This window comes from Lontra canadensis, unplaced genomic scaffold, assembly GCF_010015895.1.
Source record: "Lontra canadensis isolate GAN:19392208 unplaced genomic scaffold, GSC_riverotter_1.0 scaffold40, whole genome shotgun sequence".
NCBI lineage: Eukaryota > Metazoa > Chordata > Mammalia > Carnivora > Mustelidae > Lontra > Lontra canadensis.
Window position 1 is genome coordinate 8,790,374 of NW_022631034.1, and position 14,699 is coordinate 8,805,072.

General features: G+C 35.5%; 1 protein-coding gene across 3 annotated transcripts in view; it reads right to left on the reverse strand.

Annotated features, from left to right (window-relative positions):
* The window catches only part of SLC44A5 (solute carrier family 44 member 5), a 393,104-nt gene that overhangs the window by 46,643 nt on the left and 331,762 nt on the right, over window positions 1-14,699 (reverse strand). For all 3 annotated transcript variants that reach the window (XM_032870125.1, XM_032870124.1, XM_032870123.1), the window contains exons 8-12: window positions 10,946-11,074; window positions 10,044-10,104; window positions 6,459-6,582; window positions 4,984-5,067; window positions 1,853-1,965 (exon numbers count right to left, since the gene is read on the reverse strand). In XM_032870125.1, the coding sequence (XP_032726016.1) occupies window positions 1,853-1,965; window positions 4,984-5,067; window positions 6,459-6,582; window positions 10,044-10,104; window positions 10,946-11,074 (511 nt within the window). The remainder of the gene's footprint in view (window positions 1-1,852; window positions 1,966-4,983; window positions 5,068-6,458; window positions 6,583-10,043; window positions 10,105-10,945; window positions 11,075-14,699) is intronic.

Consider the following 14,699-nt stretch of genomic DNA (forward strand, 5'->3'; position numbering starts at 1 on the left):
GTCTGTAACCCCACTGTTCTATGACCTCTCCTATATAAATCTTAACTTGTTCTGGTCAGTAAGAATTGTTCCACTAATGTTCAAGGGCACTTGCCCACAAATAGTCTGGCTTTTTCATATGTTGTTTGCCCTAGGAAATAGGGTGTTGTTAGTAGGAAATGATTGGTTACCCAAGATACAGAGAAAATCAGTTGTCCCAGGTAGTAGCAAAGGTGAGTCACACAGTGTTATACTTCTCAGTCTAACTGGACATTTCCCCACCCAATGATCGGCTTTAAGCTGACTTGCCACACCATTAACTGCTGAGTTAGAACTACCTAGGGAGTCAACAGGGAGCTGAAATTGGTTGTTTCTCCTGTATTTTTGATATATTGACACTCTCTCTCCTTCTTGCCACTGTCAAACTTGAACTATAGCCAATCTCAGATTTTCCTTGCTCCCCCCATGACAAGTCACTGAAATCAATACCAGACTTTACTGTCTTTCCCATCCTGATGACAATAAGAGTGACTGAATCACATGCCGAGGCTATATAGTAGTAAAGGGCAGAGTTTATTTTGAGCTCCAAGCAGAAACATACACAAAGGACTTTTATACCAAAAGGTTTCTTGGGAGTCTTTGATTAAGGGGTAGCAGTTCTAACATTTCTCCACCAGACTGACCCAACCTTTTCACATGTAGCTGCACAGAGGGAGCAGATAAGGAAACCCTGAGGAGACCTGAAGCTGTCTAGAAACCTATTGAGGATAACAAGGAGGATAGTAACAATAAACCAACACATACATACTGAGAGTTTATTGTTTTTCAGATATTGTTCTGAGAGCTTTATATTCATTGTCTCAGTTAATCCTCACAACCTCGTGAGATGGAGATATGTACCATTACTGTGCTGTTATGGGTAAGAAAACTGGGTCTTATAATCATTAGGAAGCATTTCCAAAGTTCCTCAGTTATCCGTTATGGAGCTGGGATTAGAACTAGGCTAACTATACAACCCGGGGATTCAACATCATTCTTATATTGATATGTGTAAAGCTCTTCTTCAGGTGACAATAATAGGAAATTTCTCTTTTTGGCGTCTGCTACCATAAAAGTGCATTGTCAATCCAAATGGTATTGCAGGGGAAATTACTCCTGAATAGAAACCTCACAAACATTCATATATTGGCCCCATATGTTTATTAGCACTCTGAAAGAAGCTGCCATAAATGCTACACTGCTTCCTGGAAGAAACTTCAGTTCCTTTTTTGGTGTTCACACTGTACCTGTACTGCTTCTGAGGGGACTGGGTGATTGGTTAGATTTCAAACTTGATACAAAGTAATTCTCCACCCAGAGTGTAATTCAGAATACCTGCCTCTAGAGGGTGGTGCCTCATTATGGAGTACTGGCTAGCTATTAGAAAGTGTGACAGTACCTGGATTAAAATTAGTAAATTGACAGAGAAAAAGAGATCACACTTCTGTAACTACACAGACCTAGCCTTTGATCAAACAAAAAAGTTAAAGGAATAAAATAAGTTTTCTGAAATGTTTTTCATGAACCTAAATGGTGTTATTTTTATCTCCATCTTAATAACCATAAGGCATAGAACCAAAGGTCACTAAGGAAAACATGTAGAACATTTTAATAGCACTTTTTTTCAAGATAAAGAAGATAAAAGTTATAGGAATAATATATGCAAAATTAAATAATTTTTCTTAATTTAATACTTTGGGGTGAGAAGTAAATAATTAAACTTACTGCAAGTTAAATGCCTTCTGGTAATTGATAATGGCAACTGGAAAGAAAAGGACTATTTTGAATAGTCCTTAAAAATCACTATGTGATTTTTAAGAAGGGCGATACCTACCGTAACCTATAATTCCAATCACACCCACCATGAAGACCCAGAAAAGGAATCCAGCTATGAACCTCAGGAGTATCACAAACATCCAACTGAGGAGCATGGCGATAGTCAGGCCACTAGAGGAAAAAGCATAAAACACACAGGGGTCAAGTGTGCTAATCATAACATAAAGTTAACAGCAAGACAACATTTCTATTCAGAATAATCTCAGATTATTCTATTTTAGCTGGCTATGTAAATATTTATAGTATTAAAAAGTACAAACAATAGTTTCTATTAAGACTTTCATATGAAAGAGTAGGACCGTCGGGAACTTCACACCTGAGTCAAAATTTGTGCACCTCTGTAAATGGAATCCAGTAGCAACCACTGTTCAAAGAAAAACACAATTCCTTCCACCTACAGTTTTGGCCTATCTGCCACAGTTGTCATGCTGTATTTTTTTTCCCCTCCACACATCTCACTAAGTGACAAATTATAAAACATATCCATGATAGTAACAGAAGGAAACGTTATACATCAGAACTATCTAGAAGTAAGAAAGCAGTCTTAGGGCAGAAAAGAAAAATAATTGCCCACACAGTTCCTGAATCCATGGCTTTGTAGTCATTATTACAGTCTAATTATTTTTAATAATTTGTGATGTTTGACATCACCAGACATCTATTTCAGGTCCCCGGTGATCTGTGGGCCATATTATGGAGCTATGATACAGCTTCTGTATCTCCTGGGCCATATGACTTTATCAAGCAATCAGCAACATGACTATGTTTTTGGTTTTAATTTTATCCTGGAGTTTGAAATACCAGAGATACTTCCCCACCCCCAGCCCATATATCCAGGTTAAATCCATATTGAATTCTTCTAGGTAATTTCATTAAACAGAATTCATTAAGATTAGAAATTTGGATGATGTTTCCATTAAGAACTGATACCTCTGATACTCTTTGGAGGTTTCCAAACAGAAACATTACCTGGTAAATTTACTGAGTTTATGGTCTCCAAGTATTATCTTTAAAAAAAAAATCTTAATAAATACTGTCACTGAATAGATGACAGCATTGTATCAAAGTAATTTCTAAGGTCACAATTCTTGCAAAGCCTATGCTTTCAACTCCAGAAGGCATTCCCTATTAAAATCACAGATACTTTAATGCTTAAATATTTAATATGGTTGAAAGATTATTCTATGGCATAGTCCCAGAGGAATAAGCAAAAAGGTCAGGGGGGAGAAAAGAAATATAGCTGTTTATTCTCTGTGTTTTTAATTCCTGCATAAAATTGTAACTGAATAAACTAAGGCACAGCATATTAGTCTTTGGCTTTATATTTGTGAGATAGATGGAGAACCAGAAGAGTCAAAGATAAGGAGTATTTATGTTCTAGTGGTGTGAGCTGTGCCTGGGTGGAGAGGGTTTCAGTGTATGTTGGGAGTGAGGTAAATAGAAAGGTCTATCATAATGTATACTTTTTCAGATAGTAGTTAAAAAGCCAAAATAAAAAAGAGATATGCAAATTATCTAATGATATTTGAGTTTGACAATAGGGGAACAAGTTTAACCACTGTCAAGTATAGACTACAATCTCTGCTATGGAGAGAGATCCTGAAATACTGATACACACTGAAAATAATTATTGTGTTTAAGACAAAGCATAGAAATGAGTAAAATCTCAAAAAACACTAGCTAGTTTTACAGCTCTACAAACTAATCACTACTATTTTACACACAAAACAATTTTGACTTTATTAAGTATTACATATTATATTATATATATCTCTTTTGTTCCCCTAGTGGTTTTATAACTGTTCCTTGAACCCACATTTTCTATGCATCTATGTTTCAAGGACCAAACTGGGAGGTAGAAAAATAGAAATGAGTTCGACATAGTTACATAAAGAATTCATAGTTTATCTGAGAGCCAGGTAAATAACATACAATTCTAGGTGCTATTTGGACGATAGGCATGTGTGTATGTATAGGGGCGTGTGTGTATGCGTGTGCATGCGTGTGGGTAGGAGGAACACAGAAGGGGAAATGTAATTATATCTGGAGAAGTCAAGAAAGACTTCACAATTTACACAAAAGATGATTTTAAATAATTTGACAGAGTTGTCCAGGACGCAGGAAGGATGTGCTAGGAAAGAGAACAGAATGTGCAAAAACAGGGGACTTGACAGTCTAAGAATGGGTGTGTTATTTCATGTGTTTATAGAGTTAATCAAGTAACATGGGTGGAGATGAATCTGGGAAACTAGTTGGACTAGGCTGTAAAGGGCCTTATAACTATCTGAAGGAGTCTTCTCTTTGCTCTTCGATCACTAGGGAACCATAGATGCTTTCACAGCATAAGGTGATATAAGAGCCAGAGAGTAACAATAGCCTTAAATATACCAGACACCTGCTCCATTAGAGTGATTGCATTTTCCCATACCTTTCAGGAATGCAAATCTTATGTCTAAAAATTCTTAATCTCCTCCTCCTTTCATATATATTTTTCAGCTCTTCATAACTACAGTGACCTTTGGTGATGACGATAACAAACATTATGTAAAAAGGATGTGTTAAAAAGTAAAAGTGATCCTTTGGAGGTCAAGGGAAGTACAAATGAGAAAACAGACCCAGAGAAATAAAACTGCATTCACTGTAACATAACAGTAACAAGCAAACATACTACAGATGTTGTCCCCGCATGACGTCAATTATATTTATATAAGTACTTTTATTGGAAATTTAATGAATAAAGTTAAAATTTTCATTCTTATAACTTTTGTAACACTGGGTATATTTGCAAATATCTTTGCCCCATTTTCAGCCTATCTGAAAAAGAAAATGGCAGGAAGTGAGTCAAACTTTTATTCACAAATATGAATGGGGAATTTCTTTTTTAAAGATTTGAGAGACAGAGAGATCAAGAGTGGAGGGGAAGGGTAGAGGGAGAAGCAGCCTCCCCACTGAGCAGACAGCTGGATGTGGGGCTTGATCCCAGGGCTCTGAGATCATGACCTGAGCCTAAGGCAGATGCTTAACAAGCTGAGCCACCTAGACGCCCTGAATGGGGAGTTTGACAAAAGTGATAAAATAAAAACAAGGATAAAATGGGGCTGGAGAAGAAACACCAACATTTGCACTTACATGAGAATCCAATACCAAGTTGTTGCATAGTCTTCAAATACTTTCATTCCAATTGCCCTTGCATCAAGGATTTTATTGACACGACTGAATTCAAAGAAGGAAAAAATCAATTATTTTGACTGCCACTAAACAGAAATGTTCTTGTTATGATAAAAGGGGTTTTGCAAGATGCTGTTCAAAACATATTTTTAGAAACCATTTATCAAGAGGCAGTCCTTCCCCAGCCACCACAATATGTGAGATGTCACTTTGGTATACTACAAAGGCAGCTATAGCCACACACAGAGAACGTGGCTTTCAAGAATGGTGAACAGATCCCTTTTCAACATATGTGACATGTCCTCAATATTGCAGAAATCTCACTGTAAGAAATGAATTTAAATAAGATCAGTTTTTAGCTTACAAAATCCATAGAGTCAAGAATGAACATCATCCTTAATTCCCTTTTCTAATCCTCTGACAGCTGTTGCAGGAAGGCACCATGGAGCACATACAGAAAAGTGCACAAATCATTACTGTCCAGTTTGATGAATTATCAGAAGTGAATGTACTATGTAACTCCAACACTGTTGTCCCTTTCCCAGTGTGCCCCAGTTACAAACAAACACCTCCTCCTTCCACTAAGGTAACCACAGACCTGACTTTTGTGCTAATAATTCCCTGGTTTTCTTTTTCAGTTTTACCACTTACATATGCATCGCTGGGTAATTTAATTTAGTTGCACTTGGTTTTGAATTTTTCTATCAGTGGAACTGCACTTGTACTATTATTTTGTGATTTGGTTCACATAGATTTATATTCGTGAAATCCATCATGTTGCTATTACATTTGAAATATGCAGGGCCTACAGTATTCTACATGGACTGCTAAACTCTTTGGAAGAGAAAAACATTTTTAGAGTATCTTTATGTTTCACTTTTAATTCAACAACTGAGCTATACAATGATACTCTGTTTGTGCACACATTGGACTTTACCGCGACCAGAGAATTATATTCCCTATAACCTGAAACATCAAGATGTGTATGCGAAGGGAAAGAGTAAATTAGTACATAGAAACATTACCGTGGTTGTCTTGACTTTCTTAAGGCCCTCTTCCCTTTAAGACATCTGGCAGTTTCATTATTTTAGTCAATATTTTTGAATGGTGATTTAAACAGCATCTTTTTATTGTGTTCCCTCAACAAGTACATTAAGGTCTTTCAATATGCTTACTGAGATTTCATTTCTCTATCTGTTGATAATGAAAGATTTAACCATTTAAAAAAACATCATTGAACTTTCTAATTCACTTTGGTTTCTCCTTTATCTGTTTTTCTTAACAATACACACCAGGGTCTCCAAACCATGTGTGACATGTGTATTTCATAATAATGCATATTCTTCCTCTATAACCCTGAACCTTATGGAAGTTTTAGTTTTGTGTACAGTAATAGGATTCATCCAAACTGAAAATAAGAATGCAAACAAACATACTTTGCAGCTGTCCTGAGTTCTATAGCATTTCTTGTTTTTCCACTTCCATCTTCAAATGTTGTTTTATTTCCTACTGTCAAAGTGCCATTTTTAGTAGTGAAGTCAGGGAAACATCTCTGGAGAACTGTAAAAAAAAATAAAATTATGGTAGTCATTTTTCTACTTCTTCCTATGTAATGTTCTCCCTTTCTTAAGCTTTCTGTTATTTATAATCAAATTCTTGTTAGACAATGTATAGGCATATTGTTCAACATAGATAATTGCCCATTACTTGATGGTCAGAAGATTTTCTGATGGTTCTCAGACAGCTGTAGAAAGCAAATATGATCACAATCTGAAGCTACACTCTAAACTTGCTATTTTACACATGGTACATTCATCAAGTCACTAACAAGTAAGATGCACAGCATAGGTTTTTAAAAAAGAGTAATACTGATAACATCTCACATGGTAAAAAAAAATTTTAATAAAAAGGCTATATTTACTTGTATGACCGAGTTTATTTCTTTTTTTATAAAAGATTTTATTTATTTAAGGGGGGGCAGTGGGGAGGGGGAGAAAAAAGGGAGAAGCAGACTCCATGCTGAGCAGGAAGCCAGGAGTGTGTGGGGCTTGATCCCAGGACTCTGGGATCATGGCCTGAGCTGAAGGCAGATGCTTATTAGGCTGAGCCACCCAGATGTCCTGAGTTTACTTTTTCTTTTTCTTTTCTTTTTAAATTTTTTTAAGAATTTTGTATTTATTGGACAGAGAGATAGAGACCACAAGTAGGCAGAGCAGCAGGCAGAGGAAGAGGAAGAAACAGACTCCCTGCTGAGCAGGGAGCTCTATATGGGGCTCTATCCCAGGATCCTGGGATCATGACCTGAGCTGAAGGCAGACACTTAACCAACTGAGCCACCCAGGCACTCCTGAGTTTACTTTTTGTTATTAAAAAAAAAAAAAAATAGATACTCCTTGACTGAAACCTTGAAAACTGGAGATTAGTGAATAATTTCTTGAAAAATAAGAACTATCTCAAATTTCAGGCCATTAAGACAACTGAATTTTTATTTGTGAAGTCTTAATAATTTGTGTCTTTCAGCTTTCTCATTTACCTGGTTTTTTGGAGGGACTGGAAGTAGAAATTCTAAAACTATCAAAATGGCCCACACTTTGTAGACTAGCATAATTTCTCAGAAGAGTTACTTCACTGTTCAATTTTCTATATACTTATTTTGATTAAATAGAATCCTTGCTTCTTTACATATCTGTATTACTAAAAATATTTTAAAACCCCAATTTTAAATCAAGAGGGAAGAGAAATCCGAAGTGGATCATTTTCCTATTTTTTCTTACAGGAATCATCACAGATTTGGAATTTAAGCTTGAAAATATTAAAGTAGTTGATATAGGGAATGAAGAAATAGGTCTTTACCAAGCCTTTCCTGACTTTTTGGGCTTAAAATGATCTCCTGTCTACCTACTTTCATCTCCTAGAGCATTTAAAATAAGGCTGAGTCCTTCAGTATCTTCTCATCTTTTTCTGGTTCTTCCCTGGCAAATTTGACATAGTAGTCTCTACCAGCTGCTTCTATTCCCTCTCAATCCAATCACATGCTGTCCCCACCACTCCAAAGAAATTTTCCTCCCAGTGATCCCAATAATCTTTTAATGGCCGAAACCTCCTAATATCTTTTAGTCATCATCCTGCTTGAACTCAACCATTATCTAGCACAGTATTTGGTACATAGTAGAACTCAGTCAATATTGGCTGTTAAGTGAGCTAACTTTTCTGAGTCTTTGACATGGTAGACAAACCCTGTCTTCTGAAACTCTCTTCCCTTTGGCTTACATACGCAGGCGCTCTCCTGCCTCCCTTTAGTTTTACTGCGCATTCTTTCCTTTGCCATGCCTTATAATAGGACTATTTCCACCCACAGAGTCCTCCAACCCTGTTCTGGGCAATTTTATTCAATCCGTTAACTCCAATGGCTAAATATGTCCATTATATATTTGAAAAGTAGAGAAAATAAGAAGGAAAATGCAAAACAATACATAGTCCTACCACCCAAAATGAATTCTAACATTTTAGATGAATTTCTTTCTAGTCTTTCTCTGCAAGAAAATTTTTTGAGAGTCATAACCATAAAATAAATGCAGGGTTTTCCCTTCTTTCTTTTTTTTAAAAATATTACTTATTTCCTTTCATAAGCTATTTAATAAGTGAATTTTATTTGCTCTATACTATTCAATTGAGTAGTATGCTTAATTACCTATGGGGGAACGAGCACAACTGTACTGTACTGTGAGGGACTATGCCCTATTCATTTTTGTATCCCCAGTGTACATTTTATATTGTGTGATTTAACCAAACTACACTTGTAAGGGCAGGGATGTCTTAAATTCTTTTGCCTATTATATCAGTGACTGAGGATTCATTTTTATCCTTTTGTAACATTATCCTTGGCAACATGAAGTTGTTTGAAAGACCTACATCTTACATCGGGTCCTCAGTGACCCAAAGAAAAGGGAGAGGGGAACATAAGGCATTGTGTTTGGTGGTAGCTACTTCAATGGTACCTGACTTTCTTCTCAAATAGAAAATGGTACATGACCTTCTACTCCAATTGAAAAAAGAAAGAAGAGAGAAAATGCCCACAGTCTTGCCATCTCCAAAATACCCATACTATTTTGGCATATTTCTTTCCAATATTTTTCTTTGAATAGCTTTTTTGGTTTATTTTAATTTATATATTAAATTAATATAATTTATAATAATTTATAAATAATTATCTTATAATTATATAAGATATATAATTATAAATTATCATTATAATGTATATAACATTTTATTAACATTATATTACATAGTACTTATATTTAATAACTCTAAAATATTCCATTTAATGAATACATCATAATTTATTTAAGCACTTTCTTGTTCTTGGACGTAAGAGTATTTCTTTTTCTTTTTTTCTTTCTCTTTATTTTTAGTTCTTCTGAACAGCATCGTGATGGTCATCTTTATGTAACATTGTTTCTCTTGGGTTAGGATTATATTTGTAGGAATGGGATATTAGTGATTGTGTAACTTTTTAAAAAAGAAAATGAAACAAAGTTTATATAAACTTTAAATAAAATTTATAAATATTAAAAATATAAAATATCGATTCCTTTAAGAGATACATAAATATTTCAAATTTCAAATTATAGGACAAGTTTATGTCCCACCATCACATCCCGGGCAACTTCGGAACAAACTCTTTGGCTGAATTCAGGGGTGAGTATGCAAGATTATGTCTGTGTGCTTACATGTGCTTATAGAGCACCAAGTAATCAATCTGGGCTTTTAAAATCAGTTTTTAATCTTTTCTGTGTATCTTGATGCAGCAAAACCCCAAAACTAACAGATCTCCTCTGGTAATGTCTCTGGCTGGAGTCAGGAGAATGGGCTTTAGCTTTGGTTTCCTCCTAATTAATTCTGGGACCCTGGGCCAGTCATACAACTATTCTTGGCTTCAATTTTGTCAACAGAGAAATTAAGGGAATTGAATTAAGTAACTTCTTATATGTTCTTAGATAAGATAAGTAATAACCACTTACATGGTTTGCTTGGAAAAATTGCTGTTGGACAATCATCATCTAGTAAGACTTGTGAGAGAGTCTAAAATGGAAGAAAGAGTATGTTAACATTTCAAAGGGTATGTAATGACAACTTTTGTCCTCAGTATAAAAATTGTGTCCTTCGAAAATTTAACTCCATAATTACCTCATTATTTCATGTTACTCCCCTATAAGAATGATTTTAAGATTACCATACACACATACTTATTTGACAAATTCTCTAAAATGTTCTAACTGTAATTCAATTAAATCAACAATAATAAAACCAGACCCACTGAAGTCAGGACACACTTTTGAAAGTGTGTATCTATGTCTTAGTCACATTTTGAGTCTCTAATTCTTCATTTTTTTTTTTCTGGAAAAACAGCATCTTCTCTAAGTTAGAAGCCATTAATACTATTTAACATAATGGGGCTTTAGAATTCCTTCTTAAGTCCCAAACCTAGGTAGGGTTTGAGGATTTTTTCTTAAATGAATAATTATCAAATTGGGTTTGGAAGTAAAATTCTACTTGTTACTAAGTCATGGATCTTCATCACCACATTAATGAAATGATAATATTAATATTACCATTAGTTAGCTCCTAGATCTTGATGACAGGGTCCAGCCAAGTAGAGAATTTGTTGGTTTCAGGGAATAGTTAAAGCTAAAGGTAACTTACCAGGCTTAAGAGTTTTGCATAATACCCAAAGTCTACACAATGATATGCTATAAATGGTGCATGTAAATTTGTATGTACACGTGCATTCGTGTCTTAATGGAATAATAAATAATCATTTCCTAGATGATTTAGGAGCTTGTCCATTACAAATGCTCATCTTACACTTGAGATTGAAACAAGAGTTAAAGTCTTCTCTAGTTTTAAGCTTAAACACACATACCTTCACAGGCTTAACAAAAGGGGATTTGCAGAATTGGCTGTAGTACGTCCAATAGTGTTTGTTTGTTCTGTATGAAAATTGTATTTCCATGTAGGTTAGAAACTTTTCTGGGCACTTGGAGACACAGATCTGTGAAGAAAAGGAAAACACAGTGGTGGAGACTCAACTGAATTGAATAAACCAAGAAAGTATCTGTAAGATTAGACTTCTAAGCTATCTACCACTACAAGAAGCAAAGCACCATTTTCCATCAAAGAAACTTGCATCGGGGCGCCTGGGTGGCTCAGTGGGTTAAAGCCTCTGCCTTCAGCTCAGGTCATGATCCCAGCGTCCTGGGATCAAGCCCCACATCGGGCTCTCTGCTCAGCAGGGAGCTGCTTCCTCCTCTCTCTCTGCCTGCCTCTCTGCCTACTTGCGATCTCTGGCAAATAAATAAATAAATAAATAAATAAATCTTAAAAAAAAAAAAAAAAAGAAACTTGCATCAATTTTCTAATTTATGTAAAAAATAAAATTTCATGTAATAGTTATCAATCTCTATTTCTTGCCTTTTGACAATGATTTGTGTTAAGACAATAGATGTTGTACAGTGACAGGGTTGTTTTTAACATCTGATTTTGGAATAATTGTAGATCTACTTGTAGCTGTAGAAATAACATATTCCACCCAGTTTTAATCAATGGTAATAATTTGTACAATTACAGAACAATATCACAACCAAAAAATTGATATTGTTACCACCCACTAACCTTATTTAGATTTTACCAGTCTTACATGCATTCATTTATTTGTGTGTGTATGTGTGTGTGTGCATCCATGCATATACATTTCTATGCAATTGTATCATGTTTAGATTCATGTGACCACTACCACAGGACAGTGATGGATTTTTTTAATAAAATATTCCCTTATTAGTTTCTGAGTTAGTAGATAAGAGTATAATGCAAGATTAATTTTTTGCAAGATTAATCTTGCCTGTGTAGTTTAAGTATTTTCAGGGTTAGAATCTTGCTTCCTTTTCTATATATGAATAAGATGGTGATTAAAAATGCTCCAAATATTGATAACTTATGCCACTAATAACTATCCATGTCAGTGAATTCTCAACAATTCTCAAAACATAATATTGGACTTATTACTATAAGAAAATAACAAAACTGGGACTATTTGTCTCAATCATTATTATAGTCTTTTACCAACAACACCAGAGAGGTCACCAATGCAATTATTTTACATTAATGACCTGAGAGGGCCTATTAATACCAAACCAGATCACTGGGACTACTAGTCCACAGAGCCATTGTGGAGTGACTGAAATCTAAGTAGGAACTCCACAGAGAGAAAGCAGAATCCAAAAAGATACACTCTATCGGTTTTGCTTTTGTTTGTAATTTAAAAAAACAAAAAAACAAAAAACAAAGATCCCATTAAGCCATCAGAGTTGCAGTCCGTAGACATTCTCTCCCCAACCTTTGGTTCCTCCTTATGAAAGCCTTCTCAGCTCTGACTTGCTCCATAAGCCTGCTGTAATTTGTTAACTTCTCGCTGGCCAGATTCTAGCTCAATCCATTGGCAGCTAGGTAAAAACTCTGCTGCTTAGCTGACAGCTCTTCCCCATTATTTGGGTCATGTTTCTACTGCACACAAAAACATTTGGTGTCAACTCCAAAGCTAAGGTAAGAAGAGGTGGAAAACTAAACAGATATGTCAAATCTCACCGTTAATGTTGTTTTGTAGTAGCAGCAGCAGCAACTGAATTTCTTCTACAAGTTCTGACATGGCAAACAACCTGTCTCCACATTCACACCTCTGTATGTACTTCCTCTGTGTCAGTTTCTTATACATAGGCATTCACACGCAGGTGTGTGCGCACACGTGCGCGTGCGCACACACACACACACACACCTCTAGAGGAAATATTTAAATATTTAAATATTTCTGCAGATATCTTTCTGCAAAAGCTGTAGAACTGTTTAGGGACATTCAAAGCCCCCAAGATGCTCACTTTTTTTTTTTTAAAGAATGCTAAGGTTATCATCAATACAAATGTCAAAATTTCACTCTGATTGGAGCTAAGCTGACTGAGTAAAACTTTCACATATTGGAAGATACTTTACATTTAGACTTTGACAATAATATGGTTTTAAACATAACTTCACTAGTTCCCCTATCAGGTAGATTTAAATGGATTTATAAAACGAATACTGAAAGTACTAATGCTTTCACAGGCCTTAAACGACAATAGGAACTACTTAGTTGGGCCCATGATTTCTATATTCCTAAATACAAACACATACAATGTATACTCCATATTAACAATGCTGTGTATGCAACGTATACAAGAAAGTAATTAAGACGGTAAAAAGTGGTTTGTTAAAGAGAAGCACATCAAATTTCATTCCAGACACAAACGAGCTGTTAAAATACAATATAGCAATATGCTCTTTACTCTCTCCCTCTAGCAGACCAATTTGTTCATTTCAAATACGATGCTGATTAGTTGCAATCAACATATAATTAGCCAAAAATGAAGGTCACATTGAGGCACAGTATCCTAATTGATCACAGTCTGTCCTCTAAATGCTTGTGACACATGTCTGGACTATGCTGGCAGTTGACAAAAAACATGATGCATAAAAATATGGCTTGGATCAGTAGATAGAATAATGCCTGGCAGACTAAAAGCAAGTCTCTGTGACTGGCAGCAAAAATACATTCTGACTCAATTCTGCTTCTTTGTGTGACCACAAAGGGGCACTTAAAATGTATTTCTTCGTCATTATTTTTATATCTGCAATTCATATAGTTTAACATTCTAATACAAATCAGAATTTGGTGAGTAGAAGAGCCATCTGTAGGTTATAACACTACATTTGCTATGAAAAAAAGAATGATCTAGTGGAGTACTTTACATAAGTGTAAATAAAATACACATGGGTATATTAAAAAAACATATGTACAAAGATATTTTTGTTGCGGTGCGGTGCATAAACAATGAATTTTGGATCTATACAGTGGAAAATTTCCTAGACTGGGAGTAGGAAGATGGGAATGATGGATCTATACAGTGGAAAATTTCCTAGACTGGGAGTAGGAAGATATTAATTCACTCATTTATTCCTTCAACAAATACTTATTGATCATCTACTCTGAGCCTGTTCTAGGCACTGGAAACACAGTGAATAAAACAAATAAAATTTTTGCCCTCAAGCTGTTTACTTTCTAAAAGAGGAGAGATAGATAACAACAAATAAGTATAATTGTTTGTTATAAGATGGTAATAAGTGCTATGGAGAAAAATAAGGCTAGAAAGGTTAGAGGCTAAAAAGTAGCTGAGTAAGATTCCAGTTTTATTTCTTTTCAATGTTCCAAAATTCATTGTTTATGCACCGCACCCAGTGCTCCATGCAGTATGTGCCCTCCATAATACCCACCACCAGGCTCACCCAACCCCCCATGCCCTTCCCCTCCCAAACCTTCAGTTTGTTTCTCAGAGTCCACAGTCTCTCATGGTTTGTCTCCTCCTCTGAATTCCCCCATCTCACTTCTCTGCATCTCCCAATGACCTGTGTATTATTCCTTATGCTCCACAAGTAAATGAAACCACATGATAATTGACTTTCTCTGCTTGACTTACTTCACTCAGCATAATCTCTTCCAGTCCCGTCCACGTTGCTACAAAAGTTGGGTATTCATCCTTTCTGATAGAGGCATAATACTCCATTGTATATATGGACCATATCTTCTTTATCCA